At 40.2% G+C, this 25,833-nt stretch overlaps 2 protein-coding genes across 4 annotated transcripts; both read right to left on the bottom strand.

Annotated features, from left to right (window-relative positions):
• Positions 1-9,856: 9,856 nt before the first annotated feature.
• Positions 9,857-12,240, bottom strand: LOC131225621 (uncharacterized). 3 transcript variants are annotated; one of them, XM_058221181.1, is made up of 3 exons: positions 12,106-12,240; positions 11,014-11,079; positions 9,857-10,366 (listed from the first exon to the last, which is right to left on the bottom strand). In XM_058221181.1, exons 1-3 carry the CDS (start codon positions 12,234-12,236, stop codon positions 9,976-9,978), a joined length of 588 nt encoding a protein of 195 aa, XP_058077164.1. In that variant the 5' UTR covers positions 12,237-12,240; the 3' UTR covers positions 9,857-9,975. The 3 variants fall into 3 exon arrangements, 2 of the variants coding, with proteins under 2 accessions (XP_058077164.1, XP_058077165.1); XM_058221182.1 differs by lacking the exon at positions 12,106-12,240 and adding an exon at positions 11,195-11,342; XR_009161431.1 differs by lacking the exons at positions 9,857-10,366; positions 12,106-12,240 and adding exons at positions 10,380-10,828; positions 11,195-11,342.
• A 719-nt stretch (positions 12,241-12,959) lies between these two features.
• On the bottom strand, positions 12,960-16,588 carry LOC131225622 (uncharacterized). The gene is made up of 3 exons (XM_058221184.1): positions 16,432-16,588; positions 13,576-13,673; positions 12,960-13,051 (listed from the first exon to the last, which is right to left on the bottom strand). Exons 1-3 carry the CDS (start codon positions 16,560-16,562, stop codon positions 12,960-12,962), a joined length of 321 nt encoding a protein of 106 aa, XP_058077167.1. The 5' UTR covers positions 16,563-16,588.
• Between the last annotated feature and the right edge of the window lie 9,245 nt (positions 16,589-25,833).

Below are 25,833 nucleotides of genomic sequence, written 5' to 3'. Positions count from 1 at the left end.
TCCGCCTACTCCACCACATATTCACACACAATGTGTATCCTAGGCGGAGCAATTGTAGCGAATGCACGCGTTTGATGGTAGACTTCCTATGCAGAGCTGGGTAAGGAGACAAGTTGTGCCTGCCTACGTACGTACTACTATAGATAGTTCAAACCGCACGCTCTCCTAGGACATACATTTCACTCCCATTCAGCTGACTTATATGCAAGCTTGCTCATGAATTCGGCTACAAACTTTGATCAAAAAATCTTACGTCAATCCATTTCATCAACGACACTATGCTTAACAACATGGGTATTGGGCCCCGACAACATCAAGCCCAACTCAATGAGAGTAAGGATGAGATGGGAAGTGAAGAGGAAGAAAGTGATGAAGAAGAGGATGAAAATGAAATAGAGGAAGGAAGTGAGGAAGAGGGAGAGTAGGAAGAGGAAGAAGAGGAGGCCTAAGACTCTGATGAGGGCTCTCCACCTGCTACACATGAGCGCCACCATGATCGGGCTGCTTTAGAAGCCCGCTTGGCTCAAATTGAGGAGGGCCAAGTCGCCCTGAGACAGGAGGTCAGAGAGACTTGGGCTAAGCTTGAAAAGAGTCAGGCCTACGTGAAGCAAAGATTTAAGAAGGTGTCTTGCACCTTGAAGGCTCTCCTGTGCTATATGCAGGATAAGAGTGCTCCTCCACCATAACTAGATTCAGACAACTAGTCCTATGTTGTAGTCATCATTGGGTCTTTTCTTTCCTTATTTTTCTTGCTTTCTATGTTACAGCCTTGATAGGCTTAGTAGTAGGGTAGAGTTGTTGGTGTGTTTTGGTGTTTGAAGCTTTGTTAGATTAGCTCACATGCATCTTCTGTCATGATTCATGTAAAATTACATCTCATGTATTATGACAATTTTGGTTAAATGAAATGCATATAGCTCTTTTTACTATGAAATGTGTAGAATGCTTGAGAAATTGAGTGTTATTATGCAAAACCTTACACATGTTGCACCCTATATTATATATAAGGAATGTCACCTAAGGCCACTCGGAGTACGACACGTCTTACACTTAGTGAATCGAGTGACGGGGCACCTCCCCTAAGTGATAGCCATACGGACCCCAGTTTGGGCTCGAATCACGAGACTATGCTGAATTCTCTACCTGCCACTGGCCCCGCAAATGGGACAACACCTAGGGCACCACCAATTCCAGAACAGAACCGTGCGTCCTCGTCGACGCCCCACATGAATTAGGCTCCTCCTCCTGATAGGTTGGAGCAGATGATGCTCCTTTTCCAGCGGCAGCAGTAAATTTGAACCACCATCACTGGGCCCTTGCCCAGAACATGAATGTGGTTCCGCTTGCACCACCTGTGTACCCTGCTGGAAACATGAATGCTATTGGCTTATTTGAGCGATTCCAATGCTTCTGACCTCCCACTTTTTCTGGTACTCACAGACCCAAGGAGGTCAAATATTGGCTTAACCGCATCTCTAAGATGCTGAAGCTGCTGCACTGCATTAAGGCAGAGTAGGTTGAGTTGGTCACATATATGTTTGAGAAGGAAGCTAGTCTCTCGTGGGATAGCATCCTTCGGACTGTTCCCGAGGGGTATGTGTGCACATGGGATGTTTTTGAGAATCGCTTCCATGGAAAGTATTTCCCCCTCACCTACCGTAACGAGGAAGGTGAATTCCTTCACCTCCGTCGGGGAGGAATGATTGTGGCCGAGTATGAAAATAGATTCACGGAGCTGTCTAGGTATGCTCCCTTAATACTAGCAAACAAGCCGATGAAGAAGTGGCATTTCTCAGATGGTCTACGGCTCGATATCTGCACGAAGATGTGTTTCTGAGGCCTCAACCAGATTTACTGAGCAGGCTGTTCCTCGGCAAGAAGCCACGTGTAGGTTCGCTTCCTCGGCTTACGGCCTCACTGACCCAGCTGAGGCGATCAGATCTGTGGTGCACCTACTATAAGAGGTCAGGACATGCAGATACTTACTGTTTCACTAAGATGAGGGATAACGGCTTCTCGCTGCCTTAGAAGATCAATCGCCAGCTTCCTCAAGCTATCTCGACTCCACCTCTACATTCAGTACCACCAGCACAGCCTTTCTATAGGCCAAATATACCTCGTAGTAGGTCACCTCAACGACCTATGGTACTGCAACCAAATCATCCTCAATAAGCTCATGTGCACTCACTTGCAACTGAGGCATCCGAGACAGCAACTGCAGCACCACTGGCTTTCGAAGTCACGACACATACTAAGGTACACCAATCTTCCTATTGGTGGACACTGGGTCCACTATCTCGATCATATCATGCACAACGGTCAAGCGACTAGTGTTGGAAACTACTCCTATGGTTGGGATGAGATACCTTACCGCCAAAGGGACCTTCTCAGACTCCACCAAGACTTGTAGAGGTTGCCCGATAGACTTAGGGAGCAGAACAGTACTCATTGACCTGATGGTCACCCCATTATGTCATTATGATGTCATTCTCATTATGGATTGGTTCACTGAGATGAAGGCAGAGATCGATTGCGATACTAGAGTGGTGAAAGCCCATGGACCTCAGGGCATGACCTTTACTTTCCTAGTTCAGGTTAGTTGGTACTACTGTGTTAATTGTTATGCTACCTTGCTAGAGCATGTTAATGGTCCGACACTTGGGAGCACGCCTGTAGTTCAAGATTTCGCGGATGTGTTCAGGATGATACCTGGACTACCTCCTTGGTGCGAGATCGATTTTACCATTGACCTAGCGCCAGGTGCGACACCTATGTTTCTACCGATGTACCGCATGCCTTCGTGTGAGATGGAGGAACTGAGGAGATAGATCGATGATCTGTTAAATGCAGGCTTCATATGATCAAGTGTATCTCCTTGGGGAGCACCCGTGCTGTTTGTGAAGAAGAAAGATGGATCGCTGCGATTGTGTATTGATTATCGCAGATTGAACCAAGTGACGGTGAAGAACAAGTATCCTTTGCCTAGGATAGATGACCTGTTTGATCAGTTGAAAAGGGCACAATATTTTTCAAAGATCCACTTACAGTCAGGGTATCATCAGTTGCGCGTCAAGGATGAAGACGTGTAGAAGACAGGGTTTAGAACTAGCTTTGGGCATTACGAGTTCCTTGTGATTTCATTTGGACTCACGAATGCACCGACCGTGTTCATGGCCCTTATGAACCGGGTGTTTCGGCCGTATCTGTACCAATTCGTCATCGTATTCATAGATGACATCTTGATATACACCAAGAGTCGGAAGGATCATGAGGAGCACCTACGAGCAGTCTTTGATACACTCATGAAGAACCAGTTGTTTGCCCAATACAAGAAGTGTGACTTCTAGAAAGAAGAGGTCAAGTTCCTAGGACATGTGGTGTCTAAGGAAGGAATAGCTATGGACCTTGCTAAGGTGACTACAGTTTAGGACTAGGAGCATCCCAATTTAGTTACTGAAGTGAGGAGTTTCCCTGGCCTTGCAGGTTACTATCGTCGATTCATTAGGGACTTTTCCAAGATAGCAAGACCGTTGTCTCAGCTCACTTGGAAGGATCTCAAGTTTGCCTGGAATGAGAAGGTAGAAGCAGCCTTTCAGGAACTGAAGGACAAGTTGACATCCGCACCCGTGCTAGTATTGTCAGAGCAGGGGGTCAAATATACGATATACACTGACGCGTCTCGTGTTGGTTTGGGTTGTGTTCTGATGCAGAAGGACAGAGTGATTGCTTATGCCTCGCGACAGTTGAGGAAACACAATGAAAACTACTCTACGCACGACCTAGAGTTAGTAGCTGTCATCTTTGCATTAAAACTCTAGAGACATTACCTCTACGGAGAGGAGTTCAAGCTCTTTTATGACCACAAGAGCCTCAGGTACATATTCACGCAGAGAGACTTGAATATGAGGCAGCGACGGTGGATGGAAACCTTGAAGGACTTCAAGTTCGAGGTCTCCTACTATCCTGGTAAGGCCAACCTTGTGGCAAATGCATTGAGCCGCAAGAAGATGATAGTATTTGCAGCTCCGCTGATGATCAATGAATGGAACATAGTAGAGTTTGTGCGAGACTTTGAGCAGAAACTTACGGTAAAGGAACCGTTCGAGAGCGTCGCACATATTTGTGTACGATCACTTATTGATGACCAAATCATTGTGGCTCAGAAGGAAGATGAAGGGTTGGTAGAGTTGAGAAAGTGAGCTAGTGACGATGAAGACTCGGAATGGAGAGTTGGTTCGGATGAGGGTTTACGTTATCGAGGCCGCCTATGTGTCCCAAATCTTCATGACTTGAGAAGGGAAGTTCTTGAAGTTGCTCACAATTTGAAGATGGTGATGCGTCCTGGTAGTGCGAAGATGTATCGAGATATGAAGCGTTCATACTAGTGGGACAACATGAAGGCCCACATAGAAGACTATATCTCGTTGTCTTAGGTGCCAGCAGGTCAAGGCCAAATATCATCGACCTCCTGGTTTACTTCAGCCCATGCCCATAGCTGAATAGAAATGGGATTTCATCTCTATGGATTTCATTTCAGGGTTACCGAAGACGAGGAAGGGACATGAATCCATTTGGGTGATTGTGGACCGGTTGACGAAATCAGCTCAATTTCTCCCGATTAGAGTCTCAAACTCAGCAGACAATTTGGTCAGGCTGTACATTAAGGAGATAGTACGTTTGCATAAAGTTCCTATGGAGATCGTGTCAGACCGAGACGCGCAATTCACATCTATCTTCTAGACTCGTATATAGGAAGTAATGGGTGTGAAACTGAAGTTCAGTACCGCGTTCCACCCACAGACTAATGGACAGACGAAACGGGTAAATCAAGTGTTGGAGGACATGTTGCGGGCATGTGTGCTCGATTTCAAAGATAGTTGGGATGACCATTTTCCGTATGATGAGTTCGCTTATAACAATAGTTTTTAAGCAAGTATTGGCATGGCTCCTTACGAGGCCTTATATGGGTGCTCATGTCGAGCACCGCATTGCTCAGCAGAAGTTGGCGAGAAGAGTTTGATTGGCCCTGAGTTAGTGCAGGCAACCTCAGAGAAGATTGACATTATCAGGCGTCGACTTCCTAAAGCACAGAGCATACAGAAGAGTTACGCCGATACGAGACGGCGACCGCTAGAGTTTGAAGTTGGGACCATGTGTTTCTTAAAGTTTCCCCCATGAAGGGAGTCCTTCGATTTAGCAAGAAGAGGAAACTCACGTCACAATTTATTAGTCCGTTCTAGATTCTAGACTGAGTGGGTGTGGTAGTGTATCACCTTGTTTTACCCACACCACTCGCAGGCGTGTATAACGTATTTCATGTATCGATGCTGAAGAAATACGTTCCTGACCCTTCCCACATTATCAAATGGGAGCAAGTACAGTTGAGTGAGGATGCTACTTATGTAATGCGACCGACGCGTATCCTAGATATGAAGGAACAGGTGCTGCGCAGTAAGGTTATCCCACTTGTGAAGGTACTGTGGACACATTACACTGAGAAAGAGGCTACTCGGGAAACAGAAGTCGAGGTCCATAAGAACTACCCTCAGATTCTCGAGGAGTATGAAAAGGTACTAATTTCGAGGATGAAATTTTTCTTTAAGGGGGTTAGATTGTAACGTCTTGGAAAAATCTGTACAAAGACCCGAGCATCACCTCAGGCAGAAATCACTAAGGACCGAATCCTTTAGAAATTAGACGAAAATTAATTAAGTACTAAACTGAATTGATTAGTAGATTAGCTTGAACTGCTTTCTATACGAACTGCAAGACCCAAAACTAGTAGAATCACTAACTCTACATTACCTAAAAATCTAAGATAAATTTCAAAACCCAGTTGCTCTCGGGAGCACACTGAAACCTCGTATTAGACCTGGACTGCGCGTCGAAAGTCTGACCACGAAACTATATGGTTATGACCGCCTTACTGGGCCTGACAAGCATCGCGGGGATCAAGTCCAAATAGGATCAAGAAATGCACAACTTGAGTCTGGAGTGAAGTGTGTGAGAAGCGCGAATATCTTTAGAAAATGAACTCAAACTTAAGTGATTTGGGCCGTTCGTTTGTAGGCCAAATTTAAGATTTCAGACCGTCAGATTCTGACCCAACTACACCCTTGGATCAAGAAAATTTTCTTACACATGTCAGTGTACTTGTGGCCCCCGATCGAGTGACGATAGCCGTTGAACTGAAACTGGTCCTCCGCGGTCGATTCACAAATTCGATTGGACCAAAATCTTAACCTGACATAACTCCATTGTCAGGGAACTTTCTCCGGACCGTATGTTGGTAATGGACCTCCAGATGAGCTCCATTAGCCCGAAATAGCCACCTCTTGGCTATAACCTAAGTATACCATGGCCTTGGGGCCATTGGCTTCACTTATTGGCCTATTTAAAGCCCTTAACCCACCCCTCTCTCATTCCATACGAATTTTCTAAAATCCTAGGAGAGAGAAGAGAGAAAAGAGGAGAAAAGAGTGAGGAGATGAGAGTGAGATCAGTGGTTTGTTGCTGGGATTCACTCCCACCACTCCACGTGTCGAATCAGCCCTCTTATATTGCTACACCGTCGAATCCAAGTCCATTTTTGGATAAAAAATCCTAACCCTAATCTGTTTTAGGGATCCAAATAGAGAAAATGGTGAAATAGCTAACCTATTTCAATGTTTAGGTAGCAGTTGTGCCGTAGATAAAGACATGGTGTACGAACTGAGTTCGTAACGAGCGTACCGACGAAAGGTGCGGACTATAAACATTTAAGTTATGGTTTTTAAGGCTTTCAATGTCAGTTAATAATTTATGACTGACTTGATTGCTGTCACATGTATTTAGATACAATGTTTCCCGTATATTACACATATATATGAACTATGTTGAATATAATGCATTCCATGTGTTTGTTGAAATGTTTGAATGAATATGGAATCATGATTTGTGCTTGGCTTGATTATTGATTGAGAATACATGATTGTTGTATGTATGGCAACTCCTTGTGAAAGGTTGTTGTATGTGTGGCAACTCCTTGTGAAAGGATTTACTATAATATATGTTATAATAAATTTATTACATGTACGTTGATATGTGTAGTCTAAGTGTTTGATAAAATATCTGAATGAGAAAATGCTTGTTGAAATGTATTTAATGAGGGTGTTGAGATAAGATTCTCAATTAACTTATCTATAGTTACAGTTTCCTTCATGTAACCTATCTTGCTACTACGTGAGTTATGGATGACATGCCTATGTATGACAACATGTGTACTATGTGTTTGCTAAAATGCTAAAACGAGATTTATATTTGAATTGATTGTCACATGCTATTTGACTATCACATATGAATGCCTATTGTGTTTGAGTATGATTGGGACTAATACGTAGTCCAGGCAATCGGTAACGGTTTACGATTAGTGGTCGAACTATTTTACCACAACGAATATGTTTGATGAATCCGAGTCGTATGGCGATTATCAACAGTGGTTAGGCCATGAGGAGTGCGTATGTGCTCCATGTCGATTAATTTAACATGCGCTTGTACCAGTCGAGCTTGTTAAGTTACCCGATTAGCCTAATGTATGTTCACCGTGTATGGACGCTACTGCTTGAATTTGAGGTACCACTTACCAGTGAAAAGCCCATTTAACCTTAGTACCACGATCCGCTAAGACTCATGAGCCAAGCATGGTGGTATGGGACACCATGGTTGAGCTATCGGCCTACGCTCAGGTGACGAGCCTCCCCGTAGTGTCCAGTGAGCAAACTAAACTCATGAGCTGAATACGGTGGTATGGGACACTGTATTCGAGCTGTCGGCCTACGCTAAGGTGACGAGCTTTCCATAGTGACCTCGAGTATAAACTAGGCCTACGCTGGGGTGACGAGTCTATCCATAGCGACCTGAACTTGCCTGTCCACTGCTTTTCAATCAGGGGTGATGTTGCCCTATAACTTGCCTATCGTATGTGATTAACTAGGATTGACGACCGTAGATGGATCATTATTTGGGTAAATGATATAAAGGGAGGTACCTTAGCTTCCTGAATCTGCTGTATGAATAAGCTTAATTAAATATTGTCTATCACGACCATGCACCACATTACATGTGCTTTGGCGAGGAAGTGCACGTGTCTAGAGTGGTGCATGCGCGATCGTGAGATGATGTCGTTGAGGGAGTGCAGGCGAGAGCATGCATCATTATCGCATACCATTCTTGCATTAACAAGAGTACTTAGGATATGATTATTGTATTGCTTTATCATTACTGCTTGACTGAATTGATAACATGTTAACCTTTGCCTTATAGCTCCACTGAGTTAATCACTCACTCCCACTCTAGGACGGTGTTTTCAAACATCAGCCAGACTCTGTTTTTGCTGTAGATGATGGCGATGCTTACAAAGCGGAGCCTGACTTTTATGATGACGAGGAGGAGTTCTCCTACATGCAACTCTCTGGTGGGTCTATGTAGACCTGGAGTTGTGTCGTCGGGATTACAGGGATACGAATTAAACGACCATTACTTTTTACCATTTTGTAAAATTTGAAACTATACATGTATATATTCATCCTAGTGACATGATCATACTCTGGGGATTTGCAATCACTTATATACTTTATACATCTATCACAGTCTTCCGCTTACTAAATTTAATCATTTCTAGAGTATGATATGCTATTTTAGTATAATCCTACTCATGTTAATGCGCTAATATGGACAACATTTAATCATCACTATCTATGTTGCATAAGTGATGCGTCAGAACTCGGGAGTTGAGCTTCTGCTCGACCCTCGATTTTCGGGGCGTTACAAAGTGAGTTGATTTCACATACACAGCATGATTATTCAAGATTCGGATTATGAATCGGGTTATTCAGGATTCGGATTCGTTAGCCACCCTCCAGCACCAACATCTAAAAGCTCTATGGGCCCACCATGATGGGTGTGTTTTATCCACACCATCCATCCATTTTCTAGCTCATTATAGGGAATGAGCTAAATCGTGGTGATTGAAAACCCACCATTAAAAACTCCTTTTAAGTCTAGAAATGTTTTATAGCAAGCAGACATTTGTGTTTTAGTAAATAAACATTAAAGTTACTAAACATTAAAGTAGGCTTTTGACAGTGGGTATTTAATAACACGTGTTGGTGTGGTGTGGTCAATCGGAGATTTGGATCTGCCTGTTTTTTTGGTTTATGCCCTAAAATAAACTGGCAAAATGGATGAATGGCATGAACACATACCACTACACCAAAATTGTCATTTAGGAACGGTTTAAACTGTTCCTAAATGCTTCAAGAACGGTTTTAAACCGCTCTTAAACGAGGCGTTGTAGAATAACAGGAACGATTTAAAACCATTTTAGGTACCGTTTCAGATTTCAGGGATGGAATTTTATGAACGGTTTTAAACCGTTCTAGTGCCAACGGTCATATTTTAAGAACAAAATTTTAGAAACCATTTTAAACCCTGATTAATGAGTAAAAACCACCCTTGACCAGTGCTCATACCAATGATAATGCCAATGAAGCTTTAATGCCGACGTTAAGAGTAGACTATCCAGTGACGTAGCTCTCTCTCTTCATGATTTAACACAACGATTCAAGATACAGAAAACCACAAAAATACAACTACCCAAATACTTTTAAATTCTCATGGTGGCCCACTGAGTGGTTGGGATAGCCTGATTTTTCTTTGGCATCCAACTCTAATTTTCACATTAGGCCAAACACACACTATTAGGCATCACATACAACCATTGTAGAATAAGCTTATTCTATATTAGCTATATTTCTGACAAAAATAAAATAAAATAAAATAGAACTGATTTTTGTCACTCATAAATATCCAACATAGATGAAGCAAAAAGATCTGATTTAGTATGTATTCTTGGATGGAATACCATGAAAGGCAATAGAGCCATCAGGACCATCTATCTTGTGGGCCCTTGTCATGGGTGGCCCATGTTTGAGTTGATCATACAACAGGAGCCATTTTATACTTTACTGCATAGTTACGTGGACCACTAACCATTTGATTTAATTTTTTTTTGTTGGATTCCCACTGTTGGAATTTTGGGCTCGAATCCCTGTCATCATCCAAGAAAGATCGCGCACTCCAAGTTGAGGTATGGGCACCAGTGCGACTGGTTTCAACAAAAGAAAAATCAGGAGTGACTTCTAGCCACTCAACTCTCCCTCTCCATCTCTTGCGCCTGCTCCATTCTCCAGTTGCATGACTTCTGCTTCTTGGGGACCTATCACAAGTTCTAGATTGATGTGTTTCACTAGTGCTGCAATCATCCCGGTTGCCTGCTACCTCATGTGCATATATGACCGTGAGACAAAAGCTTCCTTTGACATGTATCCTAAGAGAGAGGTAGAAAATTCATAAATTAAAAAGTTAAAAAAAATTACTTAATACACTAGGTAGCTTTTGGCACATAAGTTACTTTCACATCGATGCTTACTAAACTAACTTAAATGAAGAAAATAACTTAATTACTTAATGTAAGTTAAAAAGTAACTTATTTAGAAGCCAAAATGTTTTGTGCCAGTCTAAAATCAATCTAATGATTATATTAACAAATAAACAACACTAATCAACAATATTTTGACTTCTTTGGGATTTACCAAGCTTTTCTGATATTTCATAAAATTTCAACTCCATAGTTTCCATTTGATGTTTTCTACATTAAATAAGGATAAAGTCTGCTATGGTGGTGCACAAAAGTGAAAGTATGATAATGCATGCTTAGACAGGTACAACAAAGGAGCTCCAACATAATCATTGACAACTAGCTGGCGATGTGTTCTGATTGAAGAGAAATCTACAACACACCAATGACAATCAGATGGGCCCCACCATCTAGTGGGCCACACATAGTGGGCATGTGAGGCCATTAACATGGGGTGGCCTCTATGTGGGCTTAGAAATCATAAAGCATGTGTAAAAATGATGATATTTATTAGAAATAAACAGCTCCAATGGTACAGAAGAGAAGACTGATCATACCACAGCATTTTCCCCCTTTTGAAGGAGAGGAGCAGGAACATAAAGGTTGCATTGTGGTCCAACTGACTGCAAATAAATCACCCAACATTGTTCAAAAATCAAATATGAATCCAGAAAGAGAAAACAATAACCACAAGCAATCTTAAATGCAACTACTAAAGTAAGTAAGTTGCCAATTTACCAGCCAGAATCTTCCAATATTAAAACCATTGACAAAAGCAATCCCTTTGTTCCAGCCTCTTAGTGATATGAAAGTGTCTTTAACTTGGTTTATTGGATCAATAGTGAAATCTGCTCTATAGAATCCTGGTCCTCCAGAGCTAATCTCTGTACATAACTGATGTGTGCTTGTAACATGAGATAAATCACAGAAAGCAACAATCATTGAAGATATAGGAGACAACAGATAAAGCTGGAATCAACAATTGTCTAGGTACTTAGCATACACATAAGATTTCCTTTTTTAAGTGAAGACTATATACAGCAAATGATTTCCCAAATCCCAAGTCAGGCAGTCCCAATTTTCTGAGTATAGTTTCTAGAAGTCCCTGATTATGGAATTTGGATGACACCACAGGCTGACCCATTAAGCCAAGTTGAATCTGGCAAGTCCCAAGTCAGGTCACTGAATTTTCAAAGCCATACTGTAAAATTTTAATAACCGACAACAAATGATAAGCATGCAAGTCGCCAATAATAAACTTACAGGCCACAAAGTTTAAGCAAATAAGAAACCATTCAACAATTCCTTAGCCTTTCTTGGCTTCTTAACTGACATGCATTTTGACCAAAAATATGATTGATATTCTTTTCATGCTTGATTGTATCAGTCCAAGCCCAACCCATTAGCAAATGGGAGAAGAAACCTGGCCCTAGCCCAAGCCCAACCTGCAACCGATTGCCCAGGGACCTAATTCAACCCCACTTAAAATTTATAGAGCCCTGACTTGACCCATTTAATTATAATCAGGTCGGGCTTAACAAACTTGATATGGCCAGTTCAAGAATATAAGCTAATATGCTGCTATCAAAAGTGAGATGCCCACCATATGCCAATGCCATGTAAAATTCAAAAGCAAAATACATCCTGACCTTTCATGTTGAGAGGAGAAATCAAGGCCTCGAGTGCTGACAGCATCAGTAGTAACTTCTTGAGAACCTTTCATGTCAACATTATTAACAGAGGTTTCACCATCTGAGTTTCTACCAATTCCACAATCCATGTTGAGAGGAGCAATCTCTCAAAGAGCTTGATCCAAGATCCGCTTGGTACACTTTTAAGGATCTGGTAGGGGTTTGCAGTCCTAATGTTGAAATTCAGAACATAATTATAATGAGAAAAGTACACGCATTAAAAAATTTTATATTATAGATTAAAGACATCATTCAAACATGATGTTCACCTGATGGTAGTGCAAGGCCACCATCCACAATTCCCCTATAAACACAGTACTCGTGAACAAGTTCATCAAGCATTTGAGGCACAATTCATTATGAGACAAAACATCAGAAGACAAAATAGTAAGATAAGACATGCCCTTCTTGTTCCATTTCTAAAATAACACTACATAGAAAATGCATTTCAAGAACTTTAAAAATGAATAGCAGGCCAGACTGTAGTTGAAATTCTTCTCTACGTTTAGAATATCTGGACTGAAGATGATATAAAAAGTGATATGTTCAAGCAATTCTCAACTTTAAGCAGTTAAACCTATAAGAACAAGAATATTTTATGTGACTGGTCGGATCAATGGAATTTGTCTTTCAGACTTCAAGCACAAAACTTTTCTTCATGAAAATAACAGATTATAAAATTTGTTTACCACATTAAATTGTGCAAAAGCCGCCAATAAGAAACAGAGCCAAACGGTTTCCAGCTATTAAATAAAAAATGAAAAAGAACCTGAAATGCCTGAAATAGATCTCCTTCAACAAATCTCAAGCTGTTAACTGCCCCTTGTCCTGTTAGCTCCAGTGCAAGGGAAACATAAACTCAGCATGGGATCTCGCTCCTCAAGAAGCAACCTTTCAGTGAGATCTGAAATTGGATAGATGGGAAACATAAACTCAAAAATTGATAATAATACAGCCTTTAGTTAGTACAGTAAGCCATATAATCACATTGGTTTACAATCTAATTAGAGAAAGTCGATTCATTAAAAGAGACATAGTTATGTAAAATGACAGATAAAGTTAATGCAAACACTATATGGCACCAATTAGAACAAAGAAAAACTACTTTCTAAGATCAGATCGCATGCCACAATGTAAGCTATCAAATAGTGCAGGAGATTCCTAGGCAAAAACATTCTCAACCAAAGATAGAAAACAAAATATTTAATCATCTTCAACTGACAACTAAATTAGAAAAGCCCCATCCAAGAATATTCTGATCTAGAGGGAACTTCGGGGCATTCCTCATGCATGTCATACCCAACAGTCTACATCACTAGAACATAATTTGATGATGCATTGTAGTGCTATATGCATTGGTGTGCGTCTAGACATGATAATAATTCTTGACTTGAATCTTAGAAAATACCATGTACAACAAAAACACACCTAAATCAGAAAAGTCCCATCCAAGAATATCCACAGCCCATGTCTCCAATCCAGCATCCTCAAGTAACGAATATGTGTATCTCCATTCTAAACAAGAGCTGAGGAAAAAAGATAAAATGATATCTATAAGGTAAGCCTATTATAAACAAGAGTTGAGGAAAAAAAAGAGATAAAATGATATCTATAAGGTAAGCATGCCCAGAAGTCTGTTGATTTCATGGGCCCTACCATGATGTATGTGTTTTATCCACGTCAGCCATCTATTTTTCCAGCTCAGTTTAAGGCATGAGTATAAAAAATGAGGTAGATTTAAAGGACCTTTCTCAGCATTAGACCACAAAGCAGTTTTCAAGGAGAACTCAAGCGAGTTTTGTACACAATCATCTTAAATTGTCATTCTAACAACAAAACCTACATGATATAGAAATGTTAAAACTCTAAATCTACATCAAAACTAGCAGTTGTCTTAAAACTCTAAGTCTAAATCAAAACTGGTAGAGTCTACTTTCAGTAAAGTGTTTTATCTGTGATATAATTCCTTATCATGCAATGATGATCGAAGCCATCAACACATTTGTCACAAACTTGCATTACATCTATCATGTTACTTAATGACGACATTCTGCAACAAATGAGATAATTAAGTCAATTTTAATGTTAAGATGATGGTTGGACCCTACTGACTAAATGGGTTTAAAGTGAATAAACAAATTTTGATGCATGCTTTAGTGAAATAAAACAAGCTTTTTATTTCCATTTTCAATCGCAAGTATGTTAACAAACTAAAGTGTTTTAGATTTTCCTAAAACTTTGTTTTAAATGCAAACGTCAGATGAGCTACCATCAAAGACCTTTTGCATAATAGCCAATATCTTTTTGAACATGGTTTCATGCCATTAGGTTCTAAGGGCCTGTTTGGGAACAACAAAATCTTTGGAAAAGAAATGTACATATTTCTAAGATTAGGGTTGTTGACTGCTTAAAATTTTCATGGAAAACAACCATTCAAACCAAACAAGGAATTTTCTGTTAGATTCTGCGTTTCTCTATTAACAAAGGAATCCACATGGGTTCTCCATGTCCATGTTTTGGGTTCTCTATCCAAGCAAACAAAATAAGAAATATGGCCATATTACTTGTTCTTAAATCTTAACTCTATATACACTTCCATAGACAAGATATTGTAAGCCAACGATCCGATCATACAAAATGTTCCAAACTATCCACATTCGTCGAATGCCTAGAATTATGCTAATTTTGTTCGTCAAATGCCCAGAATTATGCTAATTTTATCTAACCATATGCCCCAATAGTAATGCCATGTTCATATTAACTGAAGAAAACACACACAAAGGTCTATGAAAAACAAAATCTACCCAGGATGGAAACAACTATAATCATCATCATCATCATCATCATTGTATCCTTGTCCTAGCTAATTGACGTTGGCTATATGAGTTCCCATATTGCTAGGCAAAACTTCAACTACCATCTGCCTAACATCAACCCTCTACCCATGCAAGGGATCAGTTAGCGGATGGCTATGTTGTGGAGTTTTGGTGATATAATTTCATTGTACATTTAATAAATTAAATACCTTGAAGTAGAAAATTAACAAAGCAACAAATCATGCATGTAAAGAACAAAGAACCTATCAGGTGATAACTGGAGACCTTGTTGAACATCTCCCTTTTTATCTTCTCCTTTTTTTGTTGTTTCTTTTTTCTTTTTAGAAGAGTTATAAAATTCAGTATGTAATGATGGATCAATGGAACAAAATTATTAAAACATGTCACAAAATATATTAAACATTTAATTATGCAAAATATGGTTAAATTTATTTAATGTTTTTATTTTAATTTTTGGACACCACTTTTGACACTGTCAAAACAGCATAAAAAATTCACAAACAGATTAACCTTTCTCTGAACTGCTAGCATGCTTTGCAAGGCAGTTGCATCTTTATGCATGTATCTCATCTTACCTGCAACTTCAATTGCAATGCCCTCAAATACAGAGTGAAAACAGAGGGCAACAATCAGCAAAATGCTATCACCGAATGAACCAACCGTAGGAAGTGGTTTTATAAATTGAGTTTCCCTTCCGTCATTGACATGTAGAGACATGCTTGCTAAAAGGAACGTTAAAAAGTAATAGGCATTCCATCCCAACTCATACCCTTTTCTATGGCCCACCTTAGTTTGGATCAGATATTTGGGTACTGGAGGTTTTCTCAGGAGACACATATGATAGACCGGCTGGATGGTGTGAATAAATGATATGGACCCACATCTGCCATGGTACCACCATAAGTTTACCTTGGTACCAATACAATTAGAGTGTGGCCCATTTCTTGCATAGCATGCTCAACTAAAATCCTAAGATGTACAGAGTAAAAGTCAATGGTTTATTTCAACTAAACGCATCGAATCTCATTCATTTTATGATATATAAATAGATTATGTACAATTCCAACTCCCAATTACAATTGATCTACATAGATGGCGATAGAAGGGCCTGTTTGTGTTCACAAAATCCAGAAGGATTCTGATTTCCAATCACCAGCAGTTTTTGATATGGGATCCATATTTCTATTGTCTGGTGGGAATGTGCCAAATAATGCAAATGCGTTCCATTTCCCAGACTGAACTGAAACCCCAACTTAATCCAACATGGCTCCCATGTCAGATAATGTGTGATTGAAATTCATCTATATTTTGTTTACATAAAGACCACAAAAGAGATGCATATCTTACAAAAACCAATCAAATCAACCCACATTCCTACAAAATTCCAACTGTGCAGGCAATACTCAAATCATTACTCGAGCAGCAGTCTGTCTGGTCTCAAATTTACCTGGATGCCCCAGCAGCGGTAGTGACCTTATCATATCCTCCCTGCTGCTCCTCTTTCACAAACTCTTCGAGTAGTGTCCGCTGCCTATGTGTCAGATTCCTGCCCAGAAAAATAAAAAATAAAAAATCCATCAGAAATTGTTCTGAAACAACATCGCAAACCTACAAGACTAAATGCTCATACCTAAATGTGGCATGCGTGAATGTTTATAAGATGATGAAAAACAAAGAGAAATGAAGCTAACCGGTCCTCATTAACAACAACAATGATAAACGGCATGATGAATGTATGTTGTCTGTATTAGTGCATAAAACATGGAGTAGATTAAGCCAAACTGCAAACATAATCCAGGGACAGATGAAATGTACAAGCGGAAGACTGAAGTGAACATATGAACTAGTGTAAGTCCCCAAAGGATGTGTGCAGTGCCAGGTTAATATTTACAAGTGTTTGTCTCAAAATACAAGTATCAAAATGAAATAAACCACTACAATAATAACCCTGAATCCCCGTAGCTCAGGACACGGCTCACATGAACCCGCCTGAGAACTGCATAAAGGAGAACGCCTCCTCGTCATCCTCATACTCCTGCTCTGCCTCGTGGGTCGCATCATGATCTGCATCTAAGACAGAGTCTGGTTGGTGTTTAAACACCGTCCCAGAATGTGGGAGTGAGTGATCAACTCAGTGGAACTATACAGTAAAAGTTAACATGTTATCAATTCAATCAAGCAGTAATGATAAAGTAATACAATCAAACATATCCTAATTACTCTTGTTAATGCAAGGATGTATGTAAAAATGATGCATGCCCTCGCCTGCACTCCCTCAGCGTCTTCATCTTACGGTACGCATGACAACCTCCCGCAGTGCTCCACAACGCCAAGGCACATGCAATGCGGTGCATGAACATGATTACCAAGTTGTCATTAGTCCATTTCATATAGCAGGATTGGGAAGCTAAGGTACCTCCTTATATCAATTTCCAAATGGTGATCCATTCTAGGGTTGTCAGTCCTAGATAATCTTATATGATATTATAGTTCTTGGTCACTGCAAAGGGCTCGTCACCAATCAATGCAGGCCTACTGATACCTTAGTTGTTACAATACGGCTCGTCGCCTCAATGCAGTATCATGGTATGCTCGAGGTCACTACAAAGGCCTCGTCACCAATCAATGTAGGCCGACATCACGAATATAGTGTCTCATACCACAATAATCAGCTCACAAGTCTGGATTACTCACTGGTCACTACGGGGAGGCTCGTCACCCCAGTGTAGGCCGACAGCTCGACCACGGTGTCCCATACCACCATGCCCGGCTCATGAGTCTTAGTGGATCGAGGTACCATAGTTAACGGGATTGCACTGGTAAATTTGGTACCCTAGATTCAAATAGTAGCATCCATACATGGTGAACATCGACCGGGATAATCGGGTTACTTGATGAGTTCGATTAGCACGAGCGCACATTGAGTTGAACAACATGAAGTGCGAAAACACTCCATGTGGCCAAACCACTGCTAACAACCTTAATACGACTCGGGTTCGTCAAACACGTCTTACGTGGCGAAAACGATCTCAGCCACGAACTCAAAGCTCGTTACTGATTTTCTGGAATATTTCATAGTCCCAAACACCTTCAATTATAATAGATATTCATACCAGCAATTCAAAACAGTAATGGATCAACAATTCCAATCATACAAGCATGTGAGCATTTGATGGATTTTAACTTAACATGAATTTACACCTAAGTAGTGCCTAAATTAAACAAACAAAGAATGTAAGTTGCATGTAGGAAATCATACACATCATTAAGATAGTTGAGAATCTCTTCTCAACGCCCATAAACAGTACAATATATTACACACTTGATCATTCAGACATTTCTACTAACACTTAGACTACATATTCCAACATACATGACGTATGTTGGTGATAGTACACATTAGGACAATTCCTTTCGCCAAGGATTTAATACACATACAACTAACACGAACACACGACAATTAATCATGGTAAACACATGCTCATATTTCATACGTATACGATACTTTCTACCTATACATGAAATACACAAATCTCAATATAGTTCATATATATCAGAAGCGCAATATAAACATCGCATTTGGCATGTGAAATTTCACCCATAACAATAATAAAGCATTAACCGACATTGAAAGCCTTGAAAACCATAACCTATACGAATATAGTCCGCACCTTAAACCAGAAATTGCGTAACGGATTCGATTTAGACGATAAGTCTTCGTCGACGGCGAATATGTAACCTAAGGCATGAATTAGATTAGCTACATCAACACTTAAGCTATTCTAAGTTCCAAAACAGGTTAGGGTTTAATTGACTTACCCAAAAATGAGATTAGAATCGCCGGAATAATGATTCAGATGCGATGGATTAGGTACGCCGGGTAATTGGAAAGAATTCCAAGATGATTCACTAACTTCTCCCTCACTTTCTCTCTCTTTTCCTCTCTCTCTCTTAGCTAGGGTTTGGAAAATTCGTATGAAATTTGAGAGTGAGGGTTTAAGGTCTTTATATAGGCCTAAAATTGATGGAATTAGCCCCAGGGCCAAGGTATACTTGGTTATAACCAAATCGGGTCTATTTCGATCCAACGGAGCACTTCTGGTGGCCCCTTTTCCACGTGCGGTCAGATTTAAGCTCCCTAACCATGGATCTAGGTCAGGCTGAGTTTTTGTTCCGATCGGATTTATAGATCAGCCGTGGCGGACCAGTTTCAGTTCAGCGGTCAGGGTCACTCGATCAGGGCCACAAGTACATCGACATGTGTGGGACATTTCTCCTGATCCTAGGGTGTATTTGGGTCAGATTCTAATTGTCCGAATCCTTATGTTTGGTCCGCAAGCGACACAACTCAGATTTCTTAAATTTGAATTTTTATTTCTAAATAGTTTCACATTTATCACACTCTTCGCTCCGGGCCCAATTTGTGCATTTCTAGACACAGTTTGGACTTGATTTCCGAGGGGGTTGTCAAGTCCAGTAATGCGGTTATAACTGTATAGTTTCGGGGTAATCGGACTTTCGACGTGCGGTCGAAGTCCGATACCGAGTTTCAATGTGCTCCCGAGAGCAACCGGGTTTAAGGATGGGTTCTAGATTTCAGGTTAATGTAGTATCAATGATTCTACACGGTTTGGGTCTTGCAGATCATATTTAAAGTGATTAGTGTTAATTTCATCAGCACTCTATTTTAACACTTGCTAACATTAACTTAATTTCTAAAGGTTTTGGTCCTAGGTAATTTCCGATGTAACATACACTTGTACATTTATGTTTATAAGATGATGAAAAACAAAGAGAAATGAAGCTACTAGTTCCCATTAACAACAATGATGATAAACGGCCACGATTCTCCACCCTGGCGTCTGCAAGCAGATTAGCACAATGACTAGAGCAATAACCACTGCGACCACTACTGGAGTAGCAGCTTGGCCCTGATCTGTAGTAGCTGGCACATTCACCACTTGTGCTAGAGGTTGTTCACCCTATCAACCGATGTAAATAGTTGGCCCTGATCCACACCTATTACACAAAACGAGAGGGAGATCGAGAGAGGGAGGGAGAATGAGAGGGAGATCGAGAGAGAGGGTTGAGATCAGGAGAGGGAGATCGAGAGAGAAGGTTGAGATCAGGAGAGGGAGATCGAGAGAGCGGGTTGAGATCGGGAGAGGGAGATCAAAAGAGAGGGAGATCGAGAGAGAGGGAGGGAGAGGGAGAAGGAGATCAAGAGAGAGGGTTGAGATCGGGAGAGGGAGACCGAGAGAGAGGGAGGGAGAGTGAGAGGGAGATCGAGAGAGTTTGAGATCGGAAGATCAAAAGAGAGGGAGATTGAGAGAGGGAGACGGAGACGGAGATGATGATGGAGATGCGAAATGAGGAATTTCAGGGCTTTTGGCGTAAGGAAAGGGTTAAAACCCATCGAAGTCTGTGGCAGATATAGAGCAATGTGCCTCTTGGGCCTTGTGGGGTCCACTCGGAGGTTTTTAATCGAATCCATTCCGTCTATCTATTTCAAAATAAAATAATAAAATAAAATAAGAATATCCAACACTCAATCGCGACACACCAACAAAATAGTGGAAAGAACAACGTATAGCACAATGACTCTGGCAGGGGTAATTACCGTTTCAAATCAAGGACAACTTAGAGCCATTTCTGAACCAAATTCTCAACCATACCAGTTTGACGATTTTGGTGTAGTGTACATAATGGTGGGCCCGCAAAGCACCTAGAAGTTATTGGACTGAACTAATGATGGAGGGATTAGATTTATCCTACGACTGTCCCACGGTAGAACATGCGGTGGTATATAGACCGGAAGTGGATTAGTTGTTGTACCACAGGCCACCGACATCGTGGTGTATTGATGTCACTAAGTTTTGTGACCCATAATTTTGGTCCGGTGAATTAGACAGGATTACATGTAGAGCTGGGCATCGGACCGACTCGGATGGGATTGGGTCCAACTCGATTTGGTCTGAAATCCACATAGGCTGACTCGAATTCGATCTGATCCAGGACCGAGTCCGGGACATCTGACTAGAACCGATCGGATGCACGATTGGCCTGACCCAAACCGAGTCCGACTTGGTCAGGGAAACCGAGTCAAATCAGGTTGGGTACGGTTTGGATCGGGTTGGGTCTATGGGTCAAACTATGAGGTTTGTGTTATATCCATACCTTCCATCCATTTGGAGAGTTCGTGTTAAGGCTTGAGCCGAAAAAAAGACGGATCTAAAGAGTAGTTGAACCACACTGCAAAAAACAGTGGGGGATTGAACATTTACCATTAAAACCCTTTTAGAGATCATGGAAGTTTAGGATTAATATGAAATTTGTTTTTCCTTTTCATCCATGTATTTTTAACCTTATTAACAGATTAGATGGAAAATAAATGTTATGGTGGGCCCTACAAATTTTTTAACGATGAAAATCATTATCCTCGCTGCTATTTTCAGTGTGGTCCATTTCAGCTTTAGATATGATCCATTTTTTTCAAATGTTCTAAAAGGATCACGAAAAATGGATAAATGGTATGGATAAAATAAATACATCATTGTGGGGCCATGTAATTTTCATCTCATTTGAACCGATCGTACAATTCGGAGCTCGAGGCGCGTCTCCGCTCATCTTTGCATGACACGTATCTACACTAGCTGTAAAAGTTGCTATGTTGACGTGCTGTGCACCACACGTATCTACACCAGCTACATGTCTTCGCTCTTATCACACCGAGTAAACTTAGTTGGGTCCACCGTGAATGTATGTGGTCTATCCACGCCGTCCATCCATTTTTACACCTCATTTAAGGGGTTGGGCCCAAAATTGAAGCATATAAAAGGCTTAAGTGTATCATACCACAAGAAACAGTGGGAATAATGATTTCTACCGTTGAAACCCTGTTAGGCCCCACAGTGATGTTTATTTGTCATCTAACATGTTCATAAGATCATACCGACATGGATGAAGGGAAAATAAAAATATAAGCTTGATCCAAAACTTCTGTGGCCCCAAGAATTTTTCAATGGTAGACTTTCAATTCACACTATTTCCCATGGTGTGGTTCATTTGAGATTTGGATATGCTTCATTTTTGGGCTGAAGCCAAAAAATTCTCTTATAAAATGGACAAAAGGAGAGGATAAAATATATAAATCATGGTGGACCCCACAGAGTTTACTCAGTACGCTTAACATAGTGAGTTACTCAGTACGCAATCCGCTTCTCCCGAAATTGCATTGGGGGCTCATAATGTACTAAGTAAACTTTGTTGGGGCCCACCGTGAATGCAAGTGGTTTATCCACGCCATCCATTCGTTTTGTCATATCATTTTAGTGGTTGAACCCAAAATCGATGCATATTTAAAGCTCAAGTGGACCATACCAGAGGAAAAAGTAGAAGTATTGATTTCCACCATTGAAAAATTTACAAGGCCCCAGTGATGCTTATTTTTCATCCAACCTATTCATAAGATAAATATATGTGATAAATATCCATAAGAATCACTTCGGATAGGATCAGATCGGTCTGTATCGGATCCATTCGGTTCGAATTGACCACAATCTGAACTCGATCCGATGAACAGTCGGATCTGATTGATCCAACTCAAACCGCACCAATCCAGGCCTTTGGTTCGGTTCGGTTCGAATCAAGTCAGTTTGTGCCTAGCTTTAATTATATGGGATGGAATTCATGGAATCCCATCATTAATGACTAGACAGGGATTTGTGGTGGGATAATGGGAGAGTTGTGCATCCAAGGATAGGGGGTGCAATGTTTGATCCACTGTCCCATGTAACCAGCCCCTAGGATATGTGACTGGTTCTGTTTGGAAATGCCATGGGATGCACATGGAATGTGGGAATCCCATTGGTTGAACTGTTTGGAATGTGCGGTGTTTAGTAGGATGCACCGGATACGACAACTACACTTTTCATTGTAACTCCTTCATATTCATGGGTGCTCTCCCAGTTCAATACTCTTGCAAGTGGTATCGAACACCACAATAAGGGGCCATGAAGCCTGGTGAATGTGCATATCCCACATTAACGATGAAATATTTTCCTACATTGTGTAATAGGTATTATTTTTTCAGCAATGTGTTCAATATGATGTTACAATGAAAAGGATGACCAGACGTTGGTGAAAATCGACTACCATGTGGCACAATTAGTGGATCATCACTTTGTGTCAAAGCTTTATGTAGGACCATTGCATCTGAAGCAGAACCTTCCCATCCGTCTAACACATATAATATTATCATATTAAATGAACAAGTAGCAAGTATATTTTGAGACAAGATACCCTTCCTATTGTGGAAGCTTAGGTGGTGGGATGTTTCCACGTGAGCAGGAATATGCATCCTGTCAATTACACCAATATAATCCTATCCAGCATTTGATTGAAATTCATTTATAAGATAATTTGAAACACGTTAACTTATTTTAAAATAATAAAGAAAGAGCCCTACGTCGAAAATAGTACCTGGAAGTAAGTGGCCCGGTATGGATTTGATTTAATCTTAGCAGGGGTGTTAGTGTCGGCCTGCTTAACATATTTAGGGTATAGAGAGACTATTGTGTCTAAAACTTGGTGAAAATGATGGCTTATAGAATAATTAGTTGTTCCTCAAGACTAACATTATGAGTATCGCATAGGTGTGTCCTCTCACACACTACATTACATAATTGGAAGAAACCTTCTCGTTTTCATCCTAATTAAGCTGAGTAACACAATCCATGTCACTTGTACGAATGATAAAGTTAATAAATCTTGCCTGCTCTTCATCCCCTTAACACACCGGTTGTCTCAACATGTAATGACGACAATATTCCCCAACAGCGGTAACGCACGCGACCATCGCAGGAACAACGACAAACTCAGCTATCTCTTCATCATCGTCGCTATCATCACCTACACTTATGGAAGTAAAATACTATAAAATGAGCTGTGAAAGCCCAAGTTGAATCTTCGGATAAGACACATAGATCACTAGGTGGCTCCACAGAGTTTACTTAATACGTCAAGCGTATGATGTTTTATCAGATGGCCCACATTCAGAGACATATCCGTGGTTTAAAGCAGATATGAAGAGTTGTGTTTATTGAATAAATGGACAGTATGGTGCATGTGCATTGGAAAAGCACCAATACAATCTCAGTGTTTTGTCTCACAACTTATGTCTTTACGTAGATAGACAATGGATGCCAACACTCCAGAAATAGGAAACCTAGATGACTATGTGTGTGCCAAACTCACCATCATGTGCATTATTCATCTTACTCGTACAACTCAACCGTTGAAGATTAGAACAAATCATTCTAGTTGGATCAAAGTTGTAGCTCATTATGGTATTTATCCCCCTATATAGGGAACAAAAATCCAGCTATGTATGCACAATTCCATATAGCAGATGTCTAATTCAAACAATCAAAAAGTTATTTTGGATCAATTACAATATTAAAAAAGACACCACAAAGTTGTACATTATATTCAACTTGTATATCGATATTAGAACATCACACTAACTTTGACATAACGTGAACATCATGGTTGTTGTACTATAAATAGAAAATGAGTTAGAGCATACCTATTCGATCAAGCAACAATTATATTAAAGGTTGAGACTTTCTGGCCAATGATACCAAGAGTAGGATCTGCATATAAAACATCTCCATAGTTAGTTACCCATCTATAGAGACGTAGATGTAATTATGGAAAGGGCAGTAGAATTTTCCTTTGGGCAAAATGATAAACACTGGTAGAATGAAATCACTCATGAATGTATGGTTTATTGTAAATCAAGTTACTCTTTGAGAATAATGCCATATCAACCTATGGATTGGTAGGCATTCCCAAATCAATCTACGATTAGGTGATCCACTACTTGTACTCATCAATCATTATTTCCATTTGGAGCGTATAATAATCCACTACATAAGAAAAATCTGATTCCCTTAAATGACTATGCATATCGATTTATATCATATTCAATTTAATAGACCCACTGTACAGTAGTGACCACAATAAACAGAACTGGAAGTCAATCTACCCAGCTTATAAACCTCAAAATAGACCCATACATATTCATCTACATGTATGACAAAGGAAAAGAATATTACTTTTCTAACTTTGTTTGATGGAAGGTGATAAAAAATAAGTAAATAAAGATGTGTGTAGGGTATCCTTTCAATGCACAGTTGCAATTGGACTTCTTGGTATCCACAACACTCATCTGGACCATTCTATTAGGTACAATCCACTTTTCTTCCACTAACAATGTAAAAAATCATAGCAAATAGAGGGTTTTAGATCACCTTGGATAATTTTTTTTTATAAGGCAGCCTATGTGCAAGTTCCCACACACATATTAATGATATGGATCATCTGTGTGTCCAAATACAAGTAGATGCATGAAAAGGTTCCCATGCACATGGCCTATTACATCATTTCTCCTCAAACAAACCCATACATACTTAGCTACATCAGGATTTCTTGGCATAATTCAAACAAACCCATACAAAAAGACCATATTAAAAGACTAATGAGTATAGATAGAAGATTTAATTGCATGGTTTGAAAATGTACCGTAGCCAACAACACCAACCCATTTGTCTGTTAATTGTCCAAATGAATCCATTTGAACAAATAGGCTTATCTCCACTCCAAGTAGATATGAAGAAAATCGGCCATGAATTATATGCATAAACAATATACATATATATGTTGCTATAAAGGGTTACATTCAATCAAAACGTGCAACATATTGTTATTTCCTCTGTAATAACTTAGTCCTACAATCACAAAAATGGCAACATACTGCCATTTCCTCATTTCCTACAGCATGTCCCTC

This window comes from Magnolia sinica, chromosome 14 (genome assembly GCF_029962835.1).
Source record: "Magnolia sinica isolate HGM2019 chromosome 14, MsV1, whole genome shotgun sequence".
Taxonomy (NCBI): Eukaryota; Viridiplantae; Streptophyta; class Magnoliopsida; order Magnoliales; family Magnoliaceae; genus Magnolia; species Magnolia sinica.
This window is presented reverse-complemented; position numbering and strand designations above follow the sequence as displayed.